At 41.1% G+C, this 26,103-nt stretch overlaps 1 protein-coding gene across 1 annotated transcript in view; it reads left to right on the top strand.

Annotated features, from left to right (window-relative positions):
* Positions 1-26,103, top strand: part of RYR3 (ryanodine receptor 3) — a 577,606-nt gene that overhangs the window by 357,307 nt on the left and 194,196 nt on the right. The window contains exons 52-59 of the mRNA XM_074955741.1: positions 1,434-1,574; positions 4,957-5,120; positions 7,652-7,730; positions 10,778-10,867; positions 12,386-12,532; positions 15,311-15,373; positions 20,639-20,714; positions 20,874-20,997. Coding sequence (XP_074811842.1) covers positions 1,434-1,574; positions 4,957-5,120; positions 7,652-7,730; positions 10,778-10,867; positions 12,386-12,532; positions 15,311-15,373; positions 20,639-20,714; positions 20,874-20,997 — 884 coding nt within the window. The remainder of the gene's footprint in view (positions 1-1,433; positions 1,575-4,956; positions 5,121-7,651; positions 7,731-10,777; positions 10,868-12,385; positions 12,533-15,310; positions 15,374-20,638; positions 20,715-20,873; positions 20,998-26,103) is intronic.

The raw sequence follows: 26,103 nt of genomic DNA, 5'->3' as shown, positions 1-26,103 counted from the left end.
ATTAAATATAACAGACAAGTACATTGTCAAATGTTTCCCTTGTGAGAACAGTACAGTATATGTTGGTTGTGTGACTTTGCTCAATAAACCGTCACATTTTCCATTGCTCTTGTAAGTGTGATATTTGAAAGTAGTAGTTTAAATCTAGGCATTACTTCCCCTCCATAATTTTTTATGAGTCTGCATAGAATACATACACCAACAATGTGTTTGTTGGTTAAAGTGTGTGCATGTGATATAGAGAATAGGACTCACAATGTAGTGCTGTAGAAAAAATTATTTGACTTGAAGGAGCATTTTTGAGCTACCTACAATTGCAGGCCTTAATAATCTCCTTTCTCTCCCTACCACTAGAGAGTGAAACAATCACAAAGCTAGTAAGTAGAACTAGTAAGTAAAAATCAGAAAATGCCAATTGAATGAAATTGACATGCACCAAGGGAACATGTCAATTTTGTCAAATCTTCTGTTGGGAACCAGGGAGCCTAGAAGCAAGGCTGCAGGGTTTCCAAGCGGCTCAGGGAGCTTCATCAGTTTGTTTAGAAAAATCAGAATGAACCATTGTTTTGATTTTTTTTTTTTTGTAAATGAAATTTCAGAATTCCCACTTTGTAGAAACGTTTGAAATTTTTAAGGTTTTGTTCAGACATGTAGTATTTTTAATTTTTTTTTTAATTTCAGAATTTCCCATGCAATGGAACTTCTGGGTTTTGAGCAGCCCTACTAATAAGTGCTTTAGATCAGGTTCTGATATAGCCGTTCCCGTAGAGGGCAGTACTAATCATGCATGCTAGCCTAACAGACAGTGTATTACATACTTTCAGTGCAATTGCTATTCCATGGACTGTTGCAAAGCTGATCAGAAGTGCCTAGTCATGGAAAATTATACATCGTGGCCAGTTTTGCAAAGTTTTCTGATGTGTTCTTTGAATTAAATTGAGACTACCAAATGTGTTTTGCTTGCAGTTGTTGAACTTATCTAAATAACCAGAAGTAAGATCCCTTTGTATTTAGATGAAAAAGAAGACCCCTTTGCCAAAATCCACCCTCATACAGTTCCTTTATTTTCCCTCTGAAATTTTATTTAATTAACCCCCTTTATATTTTATTATTTGGGCAATTTGCACACACTGTAACAAATCTAGGAACTATTTGTCACCTTGTTGCTCACCATAGCTATTCAGAACTTTACAGCAACTGCCAGAATAGACCTCAGATACTCCTGCTTCAAAAGAACAGGCCCCAGCTGCTCTAGCAAAAAGGTGAATTGCCATTAGATTCGAGCAGTAAAGTGTGTGTACCGCACACTTAAGTAGTTCTCATTCTTTCTAGCAGATGGCAGTGGTTCAATTCCTCACTAACCAATTTGTTCTAGTATTCATAAGAAATATTGACAGATTTTACATAATTGTATTTTCTTTTGATCTATACAGCTTCTAACAAATCATTATGAGCAATTATGGAAATATTACTGCCTACCTTCTGGATTGGGGAGTTACGGAATTGCAGCAGAAGAAGAGTTACATTTAACTGAGAAACTTTTCTGGGGAATTTTTGATTCCCTTTCTCATAAGGTAACGATAGTCAATCACATCAAAGATTGTAATAGCCATGATAGCATAATTATAATGGTGGTGCGAACTACAAAAAGTGTTTGTTTTAACTCTGCTTTCACTTAATACAGTAGATATTGACAATGACTGCTTTCAACCAGATTAATATGCGATTGAATGCTTGATCACCCAGCCTCTAAAATGAATGCTTAATCACCAAGGGCTCTATTCAGACAAACATAGGCCTAGGGACATTTTAGCTTAGTATAGCAATAACCCTGCATTTAAGTAAATTTCTCTCCATCACAAACTCTTCCTCCTCCTATTATTATTTTTTTTTATCATAAACATTTACAAATATTTTTATTGAGATTTTACAATAAAGCTACCTCTGGAAGATGCATACATGGTGTTGTCATTTATATAGTATAGAAAGGCGTATTATTGTGAAGGGGGGACAGAGTCCATTGCATATAGGAGGGCTCACAAGTTTACATATCAGGATGCAGAAGTCATAATGTGTGTATGATTTAACAGGAGGTAATAGAATCTGCATAAAGCACTGACATAAACAACTAAACCCATGGTAAAACTGTATTGTTATTCCTATGTTTCCAGACAAAAAAAATGTGTTTCTGTAGTTTTGCTGGACCCTGCATGACTCAGCTCCCAAAAAGCCCCATTCTAGAAGGCAAACATTTTTCTGCATTGCATTTTCAAAGCATGGGCTCAAGGCTTTGGCACTCAACCTCTTCCATCTATGATTAGGGTAGAATGAGAAATGGTATCTCCCTGATATGAAGAGGACCACTCACAATGAGGGCATAATATTGGACTCATAGTAATCCAGGTTTTGCGATTGACCACAAAGTTTGACAAATTGGAAACCAAAGTAATCAGGCTACCTGTACTCTGCAGATGAGTTCCTGCAGTACAGTCTTGTTCTGTGGTAGTGCTGAGATATCCTGAAATGTCTCAGTGTTCCAGTGGAGATAGCTAAAAGTTGGTAACCCAGCGGATTCTAGGATTAAAGTGTCTTCCAATTATTCACTCAGCTTATTTACACTATTGATTTTGACAAATTGGAAACCAAAGTAATCAGGCTACCTGTACACTGCAGATGAGTTCCTGCAGTACAGTCTTGTTCTGTGGTAGTGCTGAGATATCCTGATATGTCTCAGTGTTCCAGTGGAGATAGCTAAAAGTTGGTAACCCAGCGGATTCTAGGATTAAAGTGTCTTCCAATTATTCACTCAGCTTATTTACACTATTGATTTTAGTGATATTTCCCACCATTGCACTACCACCAGTGCAGCTCCACCAATGGTAGCAATGGCAGGAGAGCCTAATGTAGACCAACTGCCAACATCTTCATCATTATGTCATCTTAACCTTGTTCCAAATAAGTCTGGGCACCAATGTTTGTATCACCATGTCATCTAATCTATGGTAGAGCCCCCCCCCACACACCAATACTGTCATTAGCAGCAGTGCAAATATGACAGGTTTCAGAGTAACAGCCGTGTTAGTCTGTATTCGCAAAAGGAAAAGGAGTACTTGTGGCACCTTAGAGACTAACCAATTTATTTGAGCATAAGCTTGCCTTTTATTTAGACAATTTATTTGCTGACCAGGTGTGTCCTTTATCTGCAGCTCCTTTGTGTTGCTAGTTCTTTCCTTCCTTTATCATTTAGGTAATTTGCATTTGCACAGATGCTTCCTGCTTTTGGATTTAAAGCCATCAGCAGCTCAGAGACTATCTTAAAAGGGACACAATCAACTTTCACCAGAGTTTTGATCACTTTTTAAACTTCTGCTTCCAAAACACACAGCAATCTAAAAAAGAAAACCCAACCTATTGTGGCTCCCTTTGGAGCCCTAATAGCATTTTAATTAAGTAGCATGGTGTGTATGTAGCTCACGAAAGCTTATGTTCAAATAAATTGGTTAGTCTCTAAGGTGCCACAGGTACTCCTTTTCTTAGTGCAAATATGGGAAATTTCTCTAAAATTGCCAGTGTACAGTGTCCTCCTTCATTCTTCTCAGTAAATAGACGTTTGTAGGTTTTAAATGTTGATGGTCTCCAACTACTTTGATGATGTAATTTACTGTGACCTAGCTCCCATTTATTTTCCAGTATATGACATAGAATTAGTCAAGTCTTTCAGGCAGAGCAAGCATGGGAAAATCTCTTTTTAGCACCTCAACTCCTGGGTTTCCCAAGGTGCCATCTACAATACAACCATGTCACATTGACAGTCAGAATTCTCCATGAATCTCAGAAAAGCTTTTCCTTCACTTTTTTTTTTAGCATCCAAATGTCAACAGGAGTAATCATTCAAGTTTATAGCATTATATAGCACCGCTGTTTTTCATTACCGACACAATGAAAGGCCTTCCACTGCAGAACGTTTACCTATAAGTTCCTAAATTTTCCTAAATGTAAGTTTTACCTAAATTCCATCCTCATTTGGTGCCTATGCCCTAATGGCAGGAAGGTGACCAACTTATAAGTAGGGGCCATGCCCAGGCTGTCCTAACAAAAGATTACTATTAACAATACCTAGCTCTTACATAGTGCTTTTCATCAGTAGATCTCAGAGCACTTTACAAAGGAGGTCAGTGTCATTACCCCCCTTATATAGGTGATGAAGCTGGGGCACAGAGATGTGAAGTGATTTGCTCAGGGTCACCTAGCAGGCCAGAGCTGGGAATAGAACCAAGATTTCCTGGGTCCTAATCCAGTGGTCTAGGTACTAGGCCACACTGCCTTAGAATAGGTAGCTAAAAGACACTACATGTGTATCATATCAGTTTGCTTAGGGTAGGTTTCTTATATGGGAATTGTGAAGTGCTAGTTCTCTCTAATTTGTGCTAATTCAGCTCCAGCTGGTACAAGTTTGGAAATGTATGAAGTGCCTTTACTATGGCAGAAGTCTATTTCTTTTGACCTATGTGATTTAAGCAGAACAGTGTTTAGGAAGAGTGAAGAAGAGACGACAAAATACTACACATTTCCTATAGATTTTGGAAGTTCTATACATGTTAAAGCTATTTTTTGTGGATAGTCAAGTTTTACCTGAACAGGCTGACACATTCTGAAAATATTTGACATTTGTTTGTAGGTCTTTCAGGTCCATCGACAATTTAAGGCTTGTGCATGTAAAAGGATTGTGTAACATTCAACATTTAGTTTGAAGAGAGCCTTAAACAATGCATCAGTTTCTGTGTAGGAGCATACAACTTTATGCTGGCATGAGTTTCTGCTGTGCGCTTGACTTTAAAATATTCTTCATTATTTGACTGCATCTTCTAGTTCTGCTCCATATGGCTGTCTTGCTTTCACTAACATTTTGCATGTTTTTCTATTGAACTTTCCAACCAGTTCCTATCTCTCCTGCAGAAGTATGATCCAGAGCTCTTCCGAATGGCCTTGCCTTGTCTAAGTGCTATAGCTGGGGCTTTGCCTCCAGATTATTTAGACACCAGAATTAGAGTAACTTTGAAAAAGCAGACTTCAGTGGATCCAGAGGGAAACTTTGATCCCAAACCTATCAACACAATCAAGTGAGTCATGGTAACCATACAGGTTTTTCAAATGTCTGTTGTGCCACTTATTGCCAATACTTTTCTTTTCCTTTTGTTGAAGAGAATTGACTGGCACATGATTTCTTAAATGATACCAGTGCCCTCCATAACTAATTTGGGGAACCTTGCTCCCTCCTGTCAGGCATCAAATATGCTTCCTCTGCAACTTATATTTAGAATGTATATAGCACTTTACATGCCCAAAAGTGCTCTGTAAACACTAAATAAGTCTCCCAATAAACTTGTGAAGTAGGGGCTAGATTCACAAAGGGATGTAGCTGCCCAATTGCCTCTTTAGGTACCAAAGTCCAACATTTAAATGCCACTGACATTCTCAAAACCATTGCTCAGCTGCTGAGTAGTCCCATAGGTGCCTACATTCCCTAGGCACCTAGGTTTCTGCCAGTGGGCATGTGCAAAACTGCCAAACCTACTTGCATTAACCTGCTTGGACCCCTAGCTCACACCTCAGCTTCAGCAGGATTCTTAAAACTAGGTGTTCCTCCCCCATCTCAGTTGTGGGGGCGGATCTGGTAGGTGTGCTCTGAGCATGCCTAACCTTCCCAAAAGATAGGTGGGGATGAAAATTTTGAGGTTTGCTGGTATCCCAAGAGAGTCCCCTAACCACTACCTATAGCCTGCTCTGGGCTGCGTCTCTGTGTCTCCTGTTGATGCTGTTCCACTTTGTATAAATAATTAAATATTCATTAGGTTAAAGTGTGTGTGAGAGAGAGATTGACTATAGCCCAGTGGTTAGGGCACTCACCTGGAATATGGGAGAGCCAGGTTTGAATTCCCACTCTGCCTGATTTGGAATAGGGACTTTAGTGAAGGTTACCCATATTCCAGGGGAGTCCCCAACCCCCCAGGCTATTGGCTATTCTGGAGCAGGTCTCTCTTAATTGCTCATCTCAGAGTGTTCCACTTTATTAAAGAGTTAAATATTTCTTGGAGTAGAGACTTAAACCTGACTCTCTCACATCCCAGCTAAGGGTGCTAACCAGCATGCTGTAGAGTCAGTCTCTCACTTTTTTCATTCTCTCTTGTTCTCAGACCTAAGGACAGGTTAATTAACAAAGAGGAACAGCTTCAACAAGTGAGACTGTGAGAGCCCTACCCTAGGATGGGCAGGGATGGTGTCCCTAGCCTCTATTTGCCAGAAGCTGGAAATAGGCAACAGGGAATGGATCACTTGATGATTACCTGTTCTGTTCATTCCTCTGAAGTACATGGCATTAGCCATTGTCGGAAGACTGGATACTGGGCTAGATGGACCTTTGGTCTGACCCAGTATGGCCGTTCATATGGTCTTAGGATACCCAATAACTGGTGGTTAGGGCTCCATCCTAGGAGGGTGAAGATCTGGGTTCAAGTCCTTGCTCCAAATCAGACCGGGGAGGGGGGGGGCGGGAGGAGGCAGGTGTTGAAAAACAGGTTGTCCAAATCCCAGGTGAGTGTCTTAACCACTGGATTGTTGGCTATAATTGCAAGTGAAGAGGGGGTGTCTGTCTCTTTGTTATTTTTCAAAAGAAAGGACTGTGCTTCCTCAGATTAATGAGAGTTAAATGCCTAAACACCTTTATGGCCCTTCCCCTTTCCTCTGCATTTTACCCCTGGCTAGCTCAGGCAGCTCCCTGCTTAGCTTGCTGGCTTCTGTAAATCTCCTTCTTAGGTTCCTAACTCTCTCCATACAGTGATGGAGAGCCTGGGCACCTAACTCAGGGCTATGAATTCCACTCGGCAGCAGGGCACCTGGGAGTGAGCTGTTACAATGCCAAAGTCCTCTTTATGAATCTAGTCATTGAGTACGAAAGCCAAATCCAAATACTCTGATTATATACTTAGATAACACTCTTTTGTTTCTCTCATGATTTAGAGGGGTGAACTATGCTTGAGATGGCTCAAGGCTGCTAAAATCTCACAGGCCAACGTTGCCATTAGTGTATGTCAGGTTATGACAAAATCTTCACCCTGTGTGTGAATTTGTCCTGTGTAATTATAAGTCTCAGCTGTCAAAGTAAATAAGTTGACTTATATAGATAATGATTTAATAGAGAAGTATGGTGTTCCTAGTAATACTGTTGCATTCTCAAAAATACGTTTCTAGTCATTTTTATGCAGCAACTGAACATTATTATTGGGTCATTAAAAATTAACATTTTTTTCCTCCTCGGGGAACACATCAAAATATTCATCCGAGTAGTACATGTACTAAGAACCACAAAGAATAAAAGAAAAATCTTTCGGACATGGCTTAGCAGGTGTATTTCCTATTACTACAGTTCTTAAATGCTCCAGTGTTCATGCATTTGAAGAAACTCAGTAATGTCACTATAACACTGGTTTTGGTTTGAGTTATTCCTTGTAAATGGAAATGTAATTAAAAAGCATGATTACTTGTTTACCTCTTGAGATGAAACATTTTGACTGTTGGTGTCTCTTATGCCATTTATTTATATGTCTGGTTGGAGTAAGATATGGTTAAATGACCGTGCTCTCTTTGTTTGTAGCCTTACTCTTCCTGAAAAATTGGAGTATATTGTTAGCAAGTATGCTGAACATTCTCATGACAAATGGGCCTGTGACAAGGTAAGGATTATTATAAAACTGACAATTGTCAGAAAAGGACAATTAAAGAGCATTGAGGTTTGAATACTGGAAATTTATCCAATTTGTCAAAGTGATAGGCTTGCCCCATTCATTAAGTGTGCATCATACCAGAGCAGCACTTTCCTGGAGTGTCTACAGAGCTTGGTGGAAGTTACTTTTTACATTAATCTGAGAATTGCATTTTTAAAACAGTGTCCGGGGGGGGAAATTGTGTGTGGGGGGGTGTGAAGCATTGTTCTTTAAACAGAAATGCCAGTCTCACACAGTTGAAATTAGCTTTGATGTTGAGATTTATTTTATGTTGGCTGGAAACTCTAAAGTCAAATAGGTTCTATTGCAATAGCTTTGAAGTCGAAGAGTGGACCTGAGAAGCCCAATCTCCTTTATAGTTTTAAAAAGCTTAGATAGGCCCCTTCTTCCTCTCTAGATATATGTAAAAAAGGTCTCTTAGGTGTTCATTCCCTCACAGTTCTCCATGTGTGCCCTATCTTTGTGCTGGTAGTCTATTTCAGTGCTTGGGAAGAGTGGAATTTACAGGGAGCTGCAATTGTGGCATGAAATGTTCGCAAATACCTTTCAGAGTTTTCCTGAAGCTGTCATCTGGGATTTCAGATTCCACTGTCTTTTTAATGTTCATTTGGGCAAAAATAAAGCTTAATCACGTTCCTGGATTTTCCATGAAATTATGTTAAATTTGTTAATATTATAGGAGATAAGTAACAAGTTCAGCCCTTTGTTTCCTGGTATGAATTTCAAACCTCTTATTCTGGCATCGAAAGAAATTGGAAAAACCGAGAGTCTTTTAAACAAGTCTGGCCACATGCACATGTGTGCACACACACACACACTTCATTAAATACAATAAATAGTGGTTAAGATTGCATGAGGAAAAAGTCCTTAAAAGCAAGAAAATATGTTTTCCTTCTTGTAACTTTCTTTAACAGCCACAATCACAATAACCACTCTCACTGACAGACTCTGTACCTCTCTTAGAAACTCACTTGCATCTACAACAGGTAAAGAAACACAATCATCTAATTTGAACTAAAATGCAAAAACTTTTCCTCCACACTCTCTGCCCTGTCCTCTCCCTTTGTTGCCCCGCAGCATGGGGGAGATCAGCAGGTCATGCCTTCCTTTCACTAATTCTCTCTTCTCCCAGTCCTCCCAAGCATGGGGGAAATCAGAAGGTCATGCCTTCCCTTCACTAATTCTCTCTTCTCCCAGTCCTCCCAAGCTCACGGAACTTGCTTTTCCAGCCTAAAAGTGGTGCTGGTCTGATATATCACCTTTGGTTCATCAGACTGGGACTTCTGTATCAGCCAACCGCAGGTGTTGCACCCATTGGTGCCTCAGGAGTGGAGTGGCAGCTTGTTTACTGAGACATCTCTCCCATCTCCTGATATGTTGGGTGAGGGCAAGGTGGGGTGCGGAAAGACTTCCCACTGAATCTGTCTAAGGAGCTGATCTAACATGTCTGCTTCTCAGACAGCTTTCTCTTGCACCATTTGTTGTATGGAATGGAGTTGCCAGCCTTATGTGGCATCATTCAGTTTAGCAAAGGGATAGCATCTGTGTTCAGAGGCTTGCAACTGAATGCTACTGGATAAAAAAAAGGTGGGGGGGTTGTAGTTTGGATGACAGGGATTTTTAGGTGTAAAAGTGTTATTAAAATTGAGATAGCTCTGCTCATTTAGAAAGTAGGTGAGTAGTAGAAAGAACTGGTGTGGGTCCATGTCTGCTATAGTTTAGAGTGGTTTTTAAATAGGAAACTACGAACTGTTTAAAGACCGTGAGAAATCTTGTAAGTCTGAAATTTAGGTCTGCTACCTTAGTCCAGTATCAGGGGGTAGCCATGTAGTCTGTATCCACAAAAACAACAAGGAGTCAGGTGGCACCTTAAAGACTAAGAGATTTAGTCCTGATTCACATGCCTGCCACTCTTGAGAGGATTGATGCTTACAAAAGCCTGCACTCATGTTGAGTGTTTGAGTGAATGATGCTTGCATGCAGAGGGGATGGAATAAGTGGCTTGGCGCCTACACTTATGTAGTCCAGCATTCTGTATTTGTTGGTTGACAGCCTAGCTGAAATTTTAATGTTTTTATGTTGTTTAACACTTTATTTTAGGATTGATTTTTTTTCTCTGTCACAGGAGAGTTGAAAAATAATGCCCTATAATTTAAGGGAAGTAGGATGGGGTTATATTTTGGGCCTGCCAATCTTCACAGTATCTCTGTTAACACTTTCTTCAGTTTCTGTTTATCTAACTCTGCCCACCTCTGACTTCCTTTGAACCATTAGAATTGCAACTAGTTCTCCGCCAGTTATTCCCAATAGTGCTGGTAGTAAATAGCCTCAGGATAATGAACACATATGAAATGAAATCACCCAATTAAAGACTAGTTAACTTTTGATTCTGAAATAAAAAGACACTAGGTTGATCTTAGAAGAATGCAGAATAAGTAGCAGGAATGAAACTACTGTTGTTTCATTTGAACATTCCACTAAAGGAATACAGCTCTATCTTTTTTAATAAATGAGAATAAGAGTCACACAAACTTTGATAATAGCTTTTTTTCTGGGCCCCTTTGTAAAGAGGAAAAGAGGGCATCAAAATCTATTTTATATTTAGTCAGTAAAAAATCTGAAGAAATTATCTCAAAATTTCTTTCATTGTTATCTGCTTATATATAAAAAAAGCAGTAAGAAACGGAAGCAGAATTTAAACAGCTATACATTATAAAAGTCTTAGAGATAAATAGAGAACAATAACCAAGAATAAAAACCACTTTATGGTCAGAATAACCAGCCATTACACAAGGAAAATATCTGAAGTCTGTGTTTTAGCGGGTAGGCCTGCAAAATATAGAAGGGACAGTGTTTTGGGAATCCCTGGGTAGAGACATTTTCCAGGTGTGATGCACAACTGCTGTTTAGGTAGATATACAGTACTGTATGTCACATAGTTCATTTACATTATTCATATAAGAAAAAAAAGTTTAAAGTATATTTTATGTTTTCAGAGTAATAGTGGATGGAAATATGGTGTTTCATTGGATGAAAATATGAAGACACATCCGTTAATAAGGCCTTTCAAAACATTAACTGAAAAGGTAATGAAGGAAAGCTTATAGTTCTTTTTAGCATAAATCTGCATGGTTCTAGCACAATTTTCATTAATCCTTTTTAACAAGCACATGAAATAGAGAGAAGAGGTGGGGAGAGCCAGATCATATTGTATTTCTGTTAACGACAAGAATTGTAGGTTAGATCAACCATTTGCTTTGTAATCTATGCAAGAAGTCTGGATTTGATTCCCAGTCTCTCTCTCTCTCATCCTGTAGAGCAACTGATGCTGGGAGTATTGTGGATGTAATGCTCTCAGCCCTTTGTGGAGGAGAGAACCCTTTTTATCCCTCCTGTGGCTGAGATAAAGGTATGAGTGAAGATCTTTGAATAGAGATCTCTCCTCAGCCAAGGCAGATCACTTCTCTGCTGAAGGTGTGGAGGGTAGAAGGGGAAACTCCCTCTGCGGTAAAACATTTCTAACATTGTTTGTAGGTGAATTGTTTCTTGACCAGGAATGAGAATCTTCTAGTGGGTAGGGCAGCAGATGAAGTCAGGACTGTTGGTTTTTATTGCATGCTCTTCTAGTGACTGCCTGTGTGACTTTGGACAAGTCACTTAAAGTACCCCCTCTTTACCTCATTTGTCCCATTCGAGAAATGGGGACAGCTACATTCACATGGATGCTGAAGACTTAATTAGCTGAGATTTGTAAAGTATTTTGAGATCCTTGGACACAATGCACCATAGAACTCCAAGGCATTATTATTATTATTATTTGCATTATAATTAAAGTATTTTAATATTTGTTATTCTGAGATCATTTATCTTTCTCATCTGAGGAGAGGATATTTAATCACTTCTTACACAATGTGTTTACTTTATAAACTTGCCATATCCTGTACTTATTAATATATGGTAACTACTTCTAAGAGTTGGATAATGAAACATTCGAATTTTCTTTATGTCATAACGTTTTAAGACAAAAGACCTTTACTTCTCATAAAACCAGCAAGATACATTCCCTGCCAATAAAATTTAGTGGTGTTCGTATTTGCATCACGGGGAGAATAGACCATTATGTTTTATGTTGATACAATCTGTGAATCAAAAGTTGGTGGAAGAAGGGACTCTTGTGCTGACAAACTTAAATGTGCACCATGTAGAGATTTCATTGCAATAATAGCATCCTGGATTGGTGAATATTTTGTGGTAGAAGTACAGTACTCTACATTTTCCTGTTTGGTCAGAAAGACCAGTAAATAGTTTGCAAGCAGCTGCAAATGTTGCTTCAACGTTCACTTGTATGCTGTACTTAGTTTCTAATGCATTGTACTGTGTCCTAGTAATAAGTGTCCCAAGAGAAAGAAGTAAGCAATATGACTATTTCTAAAACTACTTGAAACAAAGAGCCAAATCCTGTCCTCAGTTATACCTGTACAACATATATTGATTTTAATTGGGCTTTCCCAGGTGTAATTAAGGGCAGAATATTTCTCCATAGGCTTTTGCTAGTTGCTTGTGAAACACTATATAATTATCCACTCATTTGTTTTTCTTTAAAGGAAAAGGAAATTTATCGTTGGCCTGCCAGAGAATCGCTTAAAACCATGTTAGCCATGGGATGGAGTCTAGAAAGGACCAAGGAAGGAGAAGCAATGGTACAGCAGCGTGAAAATGAAAAGCTCCGCAGCATATCACAGTCTAGCCAAGTAAGGCAAAACTGCTTAAAACCACAGAAATTGATCAATTCACTTGTTTACAGAGAATTGACCCTAAAATTGTATCATTTAAAAAGAAACTGCCACACTTAGCTTATTAGTATTACTGTCATTTTTGGTATTGTAGCAGCTCCTAGAGGCCTCAGGTGAGATCAGAGACCCGATGCTGTAAAAACACATAGTATCTCATGAAACAGTGTCTTGATAAATTTTATATCATGTCTTGGTGGGGTGTTCTTGGAAATAAAGTTATTTTTAAAAGATTGGGGAAGCTGGGGTAAAACTGTTATTACAAGGTAATGAAGCTTTCATATATGGAGGCTTGTAGTAAGTGATAAGGAAGTGGGATTAGAAGTGACTAGTATGGTTCTGTTTGCTGAAACCTAATTAGTTACACATTAAAACAACTACTGTAGATATTATTTGCAGTCACATACCATAGTGATAGATGTCTTATAATTGCAAATAACAATTATAACTAAAATGTGTTGATAGGGCTGACCAAAATAAAAAAGATAAGTGTGACAGGCATAAGGAGGGTTCTTATGGCTCTGAAGCATTCTATCCCAGCTTCCCTAATAAACTGAGGTGGCATCAACCTAATCACTGGGACAACAGAGTTGTAGGTGAAGGTAGGATCCAGAAAAGTTCCTTGCATGGCTCAGAAAACTTGAAAGACAGCACCTGAATCCCTTTGGAAGCTGATTCCCTATAACAAAGGCAGGTGGGCTGCACTGCTAAATGAAAGATAAGCCTATAAAAAGAAGGCAGTCTCTGAAGAAAGAATGCCCTCAGAAACAAGCTCCCTCCATTTCCTCTTGAATCTAGTTGGAGAGACTTGGGAATCAAGCCTTTTTTATATTCAGCCTAGAGGCACTAGGTGGGGTATTTGAAAGCTTTTGTTTAATATTAATGAAACCTAATGATTGAGATCTCTCTGAGAGGTTTTTTTTTCCTCTTGTTTAAGCAAAAGGGCCTCTAGTACTTTGTGGTAGGGAACTGGAAATGGGCCATGACCCTGTTAAATATATTGAAGTCTAATCCCTTTATTTTGTAGATCTTTGTGCTATCTTGTTTTAGCAGTTGCATCCCACTTTTTCCATCTGTGGAGGGTGAGAGTCCCAGTTGGCCAGTCTGTATTCCACCCTGATCTGCCAGGGATATCAGTTGGCAGCTCCTTCACGGAGCACCCCCTGCCCCCAACTCTTGCTCCTTTTTCAGTGTGAGGGACACCCTGGCACACATTTACATCAATTGCGCCAGGTTTCAGCCCCTTTTCTGGCTCCTCCAGAACCTTCTCCTCAGGTTCTGGCTGCACTTCTCCCCTCAGCTCCTGATATTTGCACATCTCATCCATGGCTCCATGAAGTCATGAGACCTCCTCGTCAGCCTCCTCCTGGCACTGGTCAAGGTGGCCGTCCACTATACCAGGAGGAGGATGCTGGATGGGGAGGTGCTCTGTGACTGTGGATCCTATTTGCACTCCTCCCTTCACTCACATATCCGGGGAGAGTTCCTCTGAGCCACACCCACTGGCTCTCTGGATGCTTTCAAGGAGAAGTGGGTGCTGTTCGGGGTTCTCTGCTCAGTGTCCCCCTCTGGCTGCCTGCTTTTGCCCCGTGACTTTCACTCCCTTCCTTGTTTTATATCAGTTGTCCCCCAAAATTACTTGGTATCTGTGGGGAGGGACCTTTAGCTGTGGGTAGACTTGTGCCCTCCCATTCCCAGATTCCCAATCGGTACATCTCACTTTTTCCTTAAATATGGTTTTTATTGTATTTTCTTATATACTTCTTTATAGAACTGATAGATGCCTGTCTGTATACAGTAGAATTGTCTGCCATCAAATTTGGTGTACATTTCTCAAATAAAGAACCTAAGAAATTAATCTCCAAAAGCTTATTTCACTTGCTGGTGTGAATCTCTAGCTCAATGGTGACCTGGATTAGTGAGAAGCCTTGAATATATTTTCTTCGCCTCTGCTCGGGTACATACTCATACTGTGTGGTGTGTGTCACAGAGTGGCAGTGTCACACGTACAATTGAACATGCTCAGAAGCTTACAGAGGCAAATTCATAAGGATCCTGCATCTGTATCATTGAAGCCAGTGGAAATTTTTTCATTGACTGGTCAGTGGGACAAGACGAGGCCCAAGGAGATAGGCAGGTTATCTGTTTGTTGCAGCTAATCACCCTCTGATAGCCTTATCATGTAATGTGCATATATATTTTAAACGTCCTGTTAGAACTATTACAAGAAGAACAAGTTCTCTCTGAAAAAGTCTGTTTACATTTTACATAAATCCATATTATCACCTTTAATTGCATTTTTGAAAATACACAATATACATTACCAGCACTAGATAACATCACATAAATAGAAAACTGTTTCAAACAGCCATATAAATAAGGGTATGAGCATGTAAAGAAAAATGGACACAATTCAGCAGATCATTTAAGCATATGAGTAGTACCATTGATTTCAGAGTGACTGTTCACATGCTTAACCATAATCATGTTCTTAATCGGTTTGCTGTATTGGGGCCTGATGAACAAAATGAGCATGTAAAGAATAAATATAAATGTATTATAGCCTCTGTTGTTGGTTAAACATCCATGGTATGTTCATCTCTGTACAAGACACAAAGGCAAACATGATTCTTACTCAAAGGGCTTCAGAAATCTAAATAGTTTAATTCTATTTTTGTTGACAATAGAAATGAAGTAAATAGTTTAAAAACATCAATAACTCTTCCATTATATTTCCAGGGAAATGGATACAGCCCAGCACCACTTGATCTTTCTAATGTTGTACTCTCTAGGGAGCTCCAGGTGTGTATTAATATTTTCAGTGTATTCTGCTGAAAAAAATATGAAGTGACCTATCAACATGTAGGGTCACATCTTCAAAGGAATGTGTAATTGGTGTGCCTACAAAAACCTGCATGTATGTGATTGCAAATGTGTATCTGTGTGTACACTTACCCATTTTATGCACATGTGTGGGGTTTTATGGGTACATGTACATGTCTGTGAGTACACTTGTTGCACCCTCCTATACAAATAGGTATATACTGCATTTGTTCTCAATTTTGCAGGGTCAGTTAACATGAGTTCAAAATGAGACGTCTACTGTTTGTTCTATTGATGGTGTTTCATGTGCTAGCTGGTATCATCTGGCCTTCTAGAAAATAGTGCAGTGTAAAGCCCATAAGGGGACTGCAGGCAAAGCATTTTCAGTAACTGCCCCACATCTTAGGAACCTGTCTCTTGCCTTGGTTCTAAAGCGAGTAAATTAATATTCCAGGCATGTTCCAAAGCCCATGTATTTTCCCAGGCATTTAATAAGAGAGTGAGATATGATGGAGGTATGCCTTACAGAGGTTGCATATTACTCCAAACAAGTTTACTCGGGGAAAGACAGCCTATATGGCATTGGTTTTCTATGTTTTTTTTTGAAGTACATGCACCCAGATCACTGAAGGGGTCATTTTTACAAAACTAAACAAATAATGCAGTTCTGAATCAGAATTAAATAAACAACTATTTAAAACAAATAAATGTTTTATCTCCGATAGAGCCCATGCCTTCTCTCACACTCCCCAACCTGGATCAGACCATGGTGGGGTGTTGGCCTTCTCCTCTCCCAGTCCTGCTGCTTCTGACCCTCTTTCCCTCCCTTTTCCCACTCTTTCTTCTCTTTCAAACGGTATTGCTTCTCACTCTTCTCCTTTCCCCCTCCATGTTGCTGACATCTACCATCCACCCAGTTCTTCCCCATCCATCCTCCTCATTCTGATTTTGACTCCTGGGTCTCTCTCTTCCTCTTCTCACAATATCCGACACTCCTCCTTGGTGACTTCATCTTCCATTTTGATGACCCATCGAACCCTTTAGCTGCACGTTCCCTCACCTCTTTGAACTGCAGCTCTGGTTCAACTCTCCCACTCACCAAAAGACACTTAACTTGATCTTCACCAAGCACTAATCTCTCTCTGATCTCTCTGTTGATGAGTTCCTCCTCTCTGACCATCACCTGATCTCTTTCAGCATCACCCTTCAGTCCCCTCCCTGCTCCATAACTCCAGTCCATCAGTATTGATGACTTCTCATCTGCTCAGCTCTCTCCTCCCTGTTTTATTTTCCCTTCCTTCCATTGATATGGTGGTTGATTCTCTCCATGCTTTGCTCTCCTTCACCCTTGACTTTTTGGTCCCGCTCTCCTATTGCCAGGTCTGCCCTACTAATACCCATTCCTGACTTACCCCCAACATCTGCTTCCTGTGCTCCTGTTCTCATGTTGTGGAGCTGTAACCCATTCCTGCTTGGTGTCCCCTTCTAGTGGCGCCTGGTACAGCTAGAGATTGATGAACAGTCTTAGCTCAGAGGCATGTGGCTTTCAGCTCATGCAGTAGAGCCTGATGAATTTAGCTTCAGAGGTCCCAAGTTTGATCCTGGCCGTTGCCAACCAGGGTCTGTCAGCATATCTGGCAGAAATCCCATGGCCTGCTGACGTCTTCCATTACAAATCTGTTCTTTCTTGTTTGGTTCTGTCATCTTCCTAGCTAAACAACTCTGCTCTTCCAACTTAATGGAATCCCATGTCCTCAATCCCAGCCCCCGCTCTCCCAGAACTCCACCTATGTGGGTGCTCTGGAGTCACAAGTTAACTCTCCCAGGACACATGATAGATGTAACACACAACACATGCAGAATTCTCTTTACTTAACAGCACAAGAGATGCATAGAACATTTAGAAAACAACAAACACTGTGAATACCATTCATAGAATCATAGAATATCAGGGTTGGAAGGGACCCCAGAAGGTCATCTAGTCCAACCCCCTGCTCGAAGCAGGACCAATTCCCAGTTAAATCATCCCAGCCAGGGCTTTGTCAAGCCTGACCTTAAAAACCTCTAAGGAAGGAGATTCTACCACCTCCCTAGGTAACGCATTCCAGTGTTTCACCACCCTCTTAGTGAAAAAGTTTTTCCTAATATCCAATCGAAACCTCCCCCATTGCAACTTGAGACCATTACTCCTCGTTCTGTCATCTGCTACCATTGAGAACAGTCTAGAGCCATCCTCTTTGGAACCCCCTTTCAGGTAGTTGAAAGCAGCTATCAAATCCCCCCTCATTCTTCTCTTCTGCAGACTAAACAATCCCAGCTCCCTCAGCCTCTCCTCATAAGTCATGTGCTCTAGACCCCTAATCATTTTTGTTGCCCTTCGCTGGACTCTCTCCAATTTATCCACATCCTTCTTGTAGTGTGCGGCCCAAAACTGGACACAGTACTCCAGATGAGGCCTCACCAGTGTCGAATAGAGGGGAACGATCACGTCCCTCGATCTGCTCGCTATGCCCCTACTTATACATCCCAAAATGCCATTGGCCTTCTTGGCAACAAGGGCACACTGTTGACTCATATCCAGCTTCTCGTCCACTGTCACCCCTAGGTCCTTTTCAGCAGAACTGCTGCCTAGCCATTCGGTCCCTAGTCTGTAGCGGTGCATTGGATTCTTCCTTCCTAAGTGCAGGACCCTGCACTTATCCTTATTGAACCTCATCAGATTTCTTTTGGCCCAATCCTCCAATTTGTCTAGGTCCTTCTGTATCCTATCCCTCCCCTCCAGCGTATCTACCACTCCTCCCAGTTTAGTATCATCTGCAAATTTGCTGAGAGTGCAATCCACACCATCCTCCAGATCATTTATGAAGATATTGAACAAAACCGGCCCCAGGACCGACCCCTGGGGCACTCCACTTGACACCGGCTGCCAACTAGACATGGAGCCATTTATCACTACCCGTTGAGCCCGACAATCTAGCCAGCTTTCTACCCACCTTATAGTGCATTCATCTAGCCCATACTTCCTTAACTTGCTGACAAGAATACTGTGGGAGACAGTGTCAAAAGCTTTGCTAAAGTCAAGAAACAATACATCCACTGCTTTCCCTTCATCCACAGAACCAGTAATCTCATCATAAAAGGCGATTAGATTAGTCAGGCATGACCTTCCCTTGACCATTCCTTTCATCCTGGCTCACCCTTCCCTTGGGAGTCCATGGGGGACCATCTGAGTTCAGGTAAGCAGGGTTACCTCCAGCCTCTTCAGGCTCCTGTAGCAACCTCCCTCCACTTGAGCTGGTGAAAATTGGCCTTTTATAACCTTTTTAAAACCTTTGTCATGTCACTCCTGGAATCAGACTCCTCAGGTGATCACAGATCCACACAGGACCTCATTGCTAGTTGCCTCTCCCCTGACAAACCAGTTCTCCTGAGTGGGAGCCAGCTTATTTTCTAGGGTGTTTATATTTGAATAGAAGATCATCCCATTTAACAATCCTCTATTGTCAGCCCTGTATTTCAGTCCCAACATGGAGTTAAAAAGACAACAGACAAGGCAATTGGCTCCCATAATCAAAATGGAGTTTGCAGTCTGATGAAGATACATGCAGAGAGTTCATGATATCAAACAACATTCAGAAGTTGTGGAGACAAATTCCAAAATCATCACAGCTTCCGTGACTTTCCTCTCCTGGTTCTCCTTCTAACTCCCTCCTCACTCCTTCAGCTTGTTCTTCTGGCAATCCTCCTCATTCCTCATCCAACTTTTTGGTGGGTATTATAGGATTCTGTCCTTTGTCCCTTTCTCTTCTCTCTCTACACCTTATCTCTGGGTAATCTTATTCACAGACACAAATTCAATTACCATCTCTGTGCTGAATACTCACAGATCTACATCTTTAATCTAGGTGTGTCTCCATCTGCCCAAGCTAAAATCTCAGCTGATGTCTCCTTGTGGCTGTCGAGCCATCAGCTCAAGCTCAACATGGCTAAGACAGATCTCTTAATCTTTCCCCCCAAACCCTCTTCTTTCTTAGTCACTGTGGATAGCAGCACCATCTTGCCTATCACTCAGGCCTGTAACCTGGGTATTATCTTTAAATTTGACATCTTCGAAGGTCCCCACATCCAGGTTGTGTCTACAGCTTGCCGATTCTTTCTTCGTGACATCTCTAAGATATGGCCTTTCCTATCCATTCACGCAGCTGTAATTGTTGTTGGGGTTCTCATCATCGCATGTCTTGCTTACTGGAACATCGTTTTCTGTGGCCTTGACAAATGCAGTGTTATGCCAATCTATCCACTCAGAACGCTGCTTCAAAGATCATTTTCTTAGCTCATTGCTTTGATCATGTCATCCCTCTCTTTGCACCATCTGCTAGCTCCCCTTTCTCTTTTGCATCAAACATAAGCTTCTTGTCTTCACAGTCTATCCCCATCCTATGTATCACCTCTCATTCACTATCAAGATGTCAACTCTCACCTCTGACTGGCCAGTGAGGCCAACCTCTATAATCCATTTGTTAAATTTTCAAACAATTACTTTTGTGTTTTCTCCCATGCTGCCCCACATGCTTAGGATGAGCTCTCTATAAACATCTATAAAGCTACCTCATTATCCTCCTTTGGATTCCCCCTTAAAACTCTCATTTGCCATGATGCTTACAATAACTTTACAACATTTAGGCCGCTGATGTGCTGAAACCATTGTCTGTCATGCTGACCAATATTGTTTTATTGTTTCCTTGAACTCCCCCATCCGTCTATTTGCACCTGTTGTCTTTTATCTTATACTCAAGCTTTTTGGAACAGAGATTGTATTTTTTCTGTGTTTGCACAGCACCTAAAACAAAGGGGGCTTGTCCATGACCAGGGTTTCTAGGTATTACGATAATACACATAATAATATTAATAATAATAATAATAACAATTATTATTAGTAGTATTATTGGTAAACATAATGATTTTAAGGATTCACTGATTCATGCTAGAAAACATTTCTGGATCTGAACTTGCCCTTCAATTGTTGTTGTTCTGAGTCAGACCCAGATAATGTCTCTATTGAGGCTAATGCTTAGTATATACACCAAATTAATTAATTAATGAAAGAAAATAGTTGATATCTTGTCTACAATGTTTCTGTATTTCAACTCAGTTTTTAAAGTATATTTATGTGTAATAGTGTTAGCTGAATTTTTATTCCATCACCTTTTAATTTTGGATTGCCTTTTCTTTGTGGCGATGTAGGGAATGGTTGAGGTAGTAGCAGAAAACTATCATAACATTTGGGCCAGAAAGAAGAAAATGGAATTGGAGAGCAAAGGTAAGAATAGAATCTGGTGACCCACAAATGAAATGAGGGAGGGGGAAGAGTCTGAAAGAACAGAAGACAGCATACGACAATGCAAATTATGTAGTTCCCTTTATATTTGAAAAATAACATTACAATAGAAAAATTTACAGTTCTCTCAACTTTCCAAAGGAGGAGGTAGTCATCCTTTACTGGTACCTTATGACACCTTGACAGCCAAGGAGAAGTCTCGGGACCGGGAGAAGGCACAAGAGCTGTTTAAATTCCTTCAAATGAATGGCATTGTTGTATCTAGGTAAGCTGTTTATTTAAAATATTTCCTTACGAATACCTTCATTCTTGCTAATTCCTTTCTCTCGCTATTCTTTGTGTTAATTGTGAACAGCATAATTACCATTTTGTATTTCATCTATAACTAAAAGAAAATTATAATTTCCAGTCCTTTCTTAACATAGAAAATTATTTTGATTTTGATTTTGGGGATAGCACACATAGGTAAAATTTATAGTTCATGACAAATACAGAATACAATAATAAGATCTAAACCAAACAATGTAAACAGCTCAGAACTTCATAAATTAACACCCAGCAGTTGTCAGTAAGCATCATGGGAAAATAGGCTTTGTGGTTATATTCTGTATATATTCATTATATTCTATAATGTTGTAGAAATGTATATGCATAAAATAACTCTTTTAGTTGGATTTCTGTGATAACTGGTCTGTAGGGTTATGTTTGATCTGTAAGACAAATGGACTCTTTGGTGTGCATCCCTGCATAACTTGTTCATGCAACGTGGCAGAACTTACAAAAGACACGATGACATGTGTCATTTTATCTGAGGGCAGGATGAACACTAGGGAATTACTTATTCTGCAGTTAAATAAATAATTCATTATTGCAATACTGCATGAGGCCAAACCATTGAAAAATGAATTATTATACCAGAAGGGAAGAACCTCATAAGTTAAATAATATTCTTTTTATAAAAATTCAATAAGACATTACCTGACAAAGAGCCTTTAAGGCCTTGTATATTTCATAGCATTCAGTATTTCTTGTAAACTAAAATGGTCTGGTAAGTGGGGTTCTTCTTCAAGTGATTGCACATGTCTGTTCCTTTTCAGATGATTTTACATGTGTATTCCACTTCAGGTGTGGACTTACCAAAAGAGTTTTCCTTACCCATCAGGGTGGCACATGCACTGTGCATTTCCTTGCACGTCCAGGTCAAAGAATAACAGGCAAAGCCATCCCAGCGCCCCCTCAATTCCTTCTCACTGCACTGTTGGAGCTCTCCATGGGCCGTTGCTCTGGTTCCCCTTTTTTCCTCTGAAGAAAATTTTTTTTCTTGTAAATAGTTGTTATAGTGCTAGTGTATAGTCACCTGTGTTGTTTCCCACTTGGGAATATTTTATTTCTTATTTTCTCTGTGGTTGTTTCACCTGGCACTGGGCAGTTTGGTTATATCCAAGTCTCCTGGATTTAAGCACTGTCTAATTTGCAAGGGGGTCTGTCCTGAGCAGTGATCCTCAAACCCATTATTTAATGTGGCCCTCACCAAGGCAAAATAGAGCCAAGTGCTGTGGTTGCTGATCTTTTAAAAAGAGAACACAAAAATCCAGGGACATAAGATTACGAAACTTTATGGAATGATACCAGCTCCTACATGAAGAAGTGATTGGATTTCTTAAAGAAGAAGTGACACATGAGCGGGTCGCTGAAAAGGGATGTGGAAGGGGAAAGGGACAGAAAAGAACTGGAACATGTAACCCAGTTCCATGGTGCTTAGACACTATCTGTCAATAGTGATGACTTTCCAAGCACCCGGGAGGGGGACAGTCTCCTTCTGAATGGGGGAGAAGTAAGATCCCTGAAGACTGATAATTGATAGCAAAGGGTTCTATATCCAGCGAAGTTACATGCTGGATTTCAGCGTCTTCAGTGCCCTCTGTTTTGGTGACAGGATGTCTGTGCGAAAAGTAAGATGAGTGTTCAATGCAGTAGTGATAACATGTCTATTATATGGAGCAGAAAAATGGTAATTAAAAACAGCTGAGCAGAAGGAACCAAACAGGTTTTTTTCAACAAAAGGTATGGTATATTCTTAACATCCATTGGTTGATTTTGTCACAGACAAATTAGCTGATCCTGGCAAGCTGCAGTTTTGCATCAGTTAAGAACAAGACAACTGCAAATATGGGGTCATGTCCAATGTGCACAAGAAGGTACAGTTATAGAAGGTTTACAAAGCTGCCATTGAAGGAAGTAGGACATGAGGCCAACCATGAAAGAGGTTGGAAGATTCAATTTTGCGGGATTTAAGAAGCCTAAACCCTCCCATATTGACTCTTGCCAAAGAAAGAAGACTTGCAGGGACTATTCAAGATGGAAGTCCATTCTACGCACTACCACAGCTACATCATAGCTGTGTGAGTCTGCTACTGCTATGGAGAAGAGTTACTACAGCTCTTACAGAACTAAAAACAATAAGGCGTGATTACCCCAGGATTGTAACCAGCTCTGGAGAAGCAGCACCACCAGGGGTGGTTTGCACATACTGGTTCAGAATGGATTTTCCAAAGATGAAGAGACAAACAAAGAACTGGGGATATATAAAGGACTCAGGATCTTCATTTTGAGTGAGCAAATGGACAGGACATTCTGTCCAATGGGAAGGCCCAATCCTGCTAAAAGGATGGAATCACTTTGGCTTAGTAGGGCCCATAAGACTGAAAGGCAACTTCTGCTATGTTTATTACTAAACATGTAAGACTTGTGGTTTTTATGTTTTCTCTGTGATGCTTTGCCCTAAGAATAAATGTACTTTGCTTTGTAAAACCTGGTTGGTAACTGGTGTACAATGTTGTAGCCCTTGGAGAAACAGCAGCCAGAGGTACTTGCCCCCAGTCAAGCAGCGAGATGAGAGAGAGAGAAGGAGCATCAACATCAGTTCGAGATGGAGAGATTGTGCCAGCAAAACTGATCTGGTAGGTGGAGCCAGACCTCATATGCCTAGTGTAGGGGAGCCACATAGACTCCAAATTGTTTCCTTGCTTTAGGGAAGGGGATGACATGAATGTACTTCTAAATGCTTTTGAAATGGGATATGAATTGAATAAGATGGGGCAAGAAGACATGGTATGGTGTCTGGCTCCACTTCTGCCAGGGAAGGCCTTAGTGACTTTCATCCATATGAACAGAGACAACTACAAAGATTGAGGGTTATCTAAAAAAGAATTAATGCAAAAATTTAAAGTGATCCCTGCAGGAAGTTTGAGGGAATTCAGAAAAAAGGAGATATGAAGTATGCTGAAGTTGCAACTCAAATTAAGGGGTACATAAGAAAAATGGGAGTGGGTTGGGGAGTCACCATTGTCATGCTGTCTGGAGGGGCTCATGACCATAAGTGCCTACCTCAGGGCAGAGTGTCAAAAAGCAGGGCAGACACCTTAAACTGGTGATACATTCTATAATTAGATTTTACCAAGCCAGTACTAAATGTGAACTTCTGGACCGCTATAACAGTCTTACCATGGAGTCATACAATCCCCTTAGGCTGTCAAGTCTATCTTGCCACCCATGCAAGCTGGACTTAGTGATATATGGTCACTTACACCAAAAATCACACAATATTCAGGTTGCTCCCAGTCGCAAGAGACCAGTCATTTATCCCAGATCAATTTGTACCTTAGATCTCACACCAAAGACAATACCTGTAGCCAATCCTGTAATAAACTAACTAAAGGTTTATTAACTAAGAAAAAGAAATAAGACTTATTTAAAGGTTAAGGAAGGCAACATGTATGCACAAATTAGTTCAGTCTATGGTTCTAAAAAGTGACAGACATGTAATAATTTGTCAGCATTGGATGTCTTTTCAGGGCTTAGCTCAGGTTGACCTTAGGGTTCTCTGCTTTTTTATATTTTAGCTCCAGCCCTTGAAGAGTCCAAACAGCAAAGAGATGAAAAATTTTCTTGTGACCCTGTTTTATCTTTTACTTATAGCCTTCCGGTCCAGCTCCCTTACATGTAGCATTTCCAAGGTATGAGAGGGTGTAGTGGAGTGGCAGTCATCCCTCCCCCTCTGGGTCGGAGGGAGGCCACACGGCCTCACTACGCCATAAGGACTGCTGCTGAATATCAGGGGAATTAGCATTAGGCATTAGTGTCTCAACTGGTCTAACAGGGCTGATCCCCCAGATAGTCAATTGGTTCCAGCCCTAAGGCAAAAGCAGGGTCTCCCAGGGCCAGGAGGCTCTGGCCCTTAGGCTGGGGCTGAACAGCCAACCATCTATAGCCCCGGGCCCTTTAAGCCAGGGCTGGGCAAACACCTTAGTCTGTGGTGTCTGGGCCCTTTTGGCAGCGGCCAGAGCAGACATGATAGTCTGCAGGCTCTGGGCCTGTTAGGCAGGGGCCAGAGTGAACTCAGCTGTCTATAAGCTCTGGGCCCTTTAGAGAGGGGCAGAGCAAACACAGTAGTCAATTAAGCTCTGGGCCCTTCATGAGGGGGCAGAGTGAAAACCCAGGAGTCAATTAGCTCTGGGTCCTTGGTGCAGGGACAGAGCAAAAACCCAGGAGCCAAGTGTTCTAGCTCCAGCAGACAACTGACAAATGCAGGCCTCTTGACCTGGCAAGGGGAGGCGACTGCCCCAGGTGTGGGGTGCCAGGGAGGGGGCCGGTCCACCCTACTCCACTGGGCCCCGACCCAGGGCCCTTAACAGACGGAGTGGTCCGCCACTGAGTCAGCGGAGAATCTAGCTGCAACATGCCAACCATGCTTCAGGCAGTGCTACAGCTAGACTGAAGTAGGCTGTCCCTGGGCCACTTTCTATCCTCCCCTCAGGGTGTACCTGGCACCCTGGGGTGCCTTCCATCTCCTCTGGGTAGGTGGTCAGCAGCAGTCCTGGCAGGTCTGTGGCAGATACAGGTTCCCCAGTGGGCAGGGCATTGCAGGGCTTGGCAGCAGAGTCAGCAGGCTGGAGTAAGCAGAACACATCTGTCTCCCTTGGTGTCCTGGCTGCAACTGAGCCAGAAATAAGGTTTCTGCCCATCATTATCAGGGAACCAGAGGCACTACAGAACAGGGTGTAGTGGTGCCTCCAGCTGAAAGCAGGGACACTGAGGCGTCTGCAGTACACTGCCAAGTCTATGATACCCATCCAAGGATGGGGAATGTCCCAAGTAAAGTGTGTGACAGCTGCTTGGGAGATGACAATAGGTAACTACAATCAGGAAGGAGGAGGAACTTCTCCCCTGGTCTATGTGAAAATGAAAAAGATACTGAGCCAGCTGTGGGAGGAAAGGCTGCTCAGCTTGACTCAGTGCATTGGGAACAAAAGGTCACCTCCATCTCCTCCATCTAGCATGCTGGTATCAGGCCATCACTACCAATTTACTG

The sequence above is a fragment of the Natator depressus genome, chromosome 6 (genome assembly GCF_965152275.1).
Source record: "Natator depressus isolate rNatDep1 chromosome 6, rNatDep2.hap1, whole genome shotgun sequence".
Classification (NCBI taxonomy): Eukaryota; Metazoa; Chordata; order Testudines; family Cheloniidae; genus Natator; species Natator depressus.
Note: the sequence above shows the minus strand (reverse complement) of the source record. Positions and strands in the feature narration are given on the sequence as shown.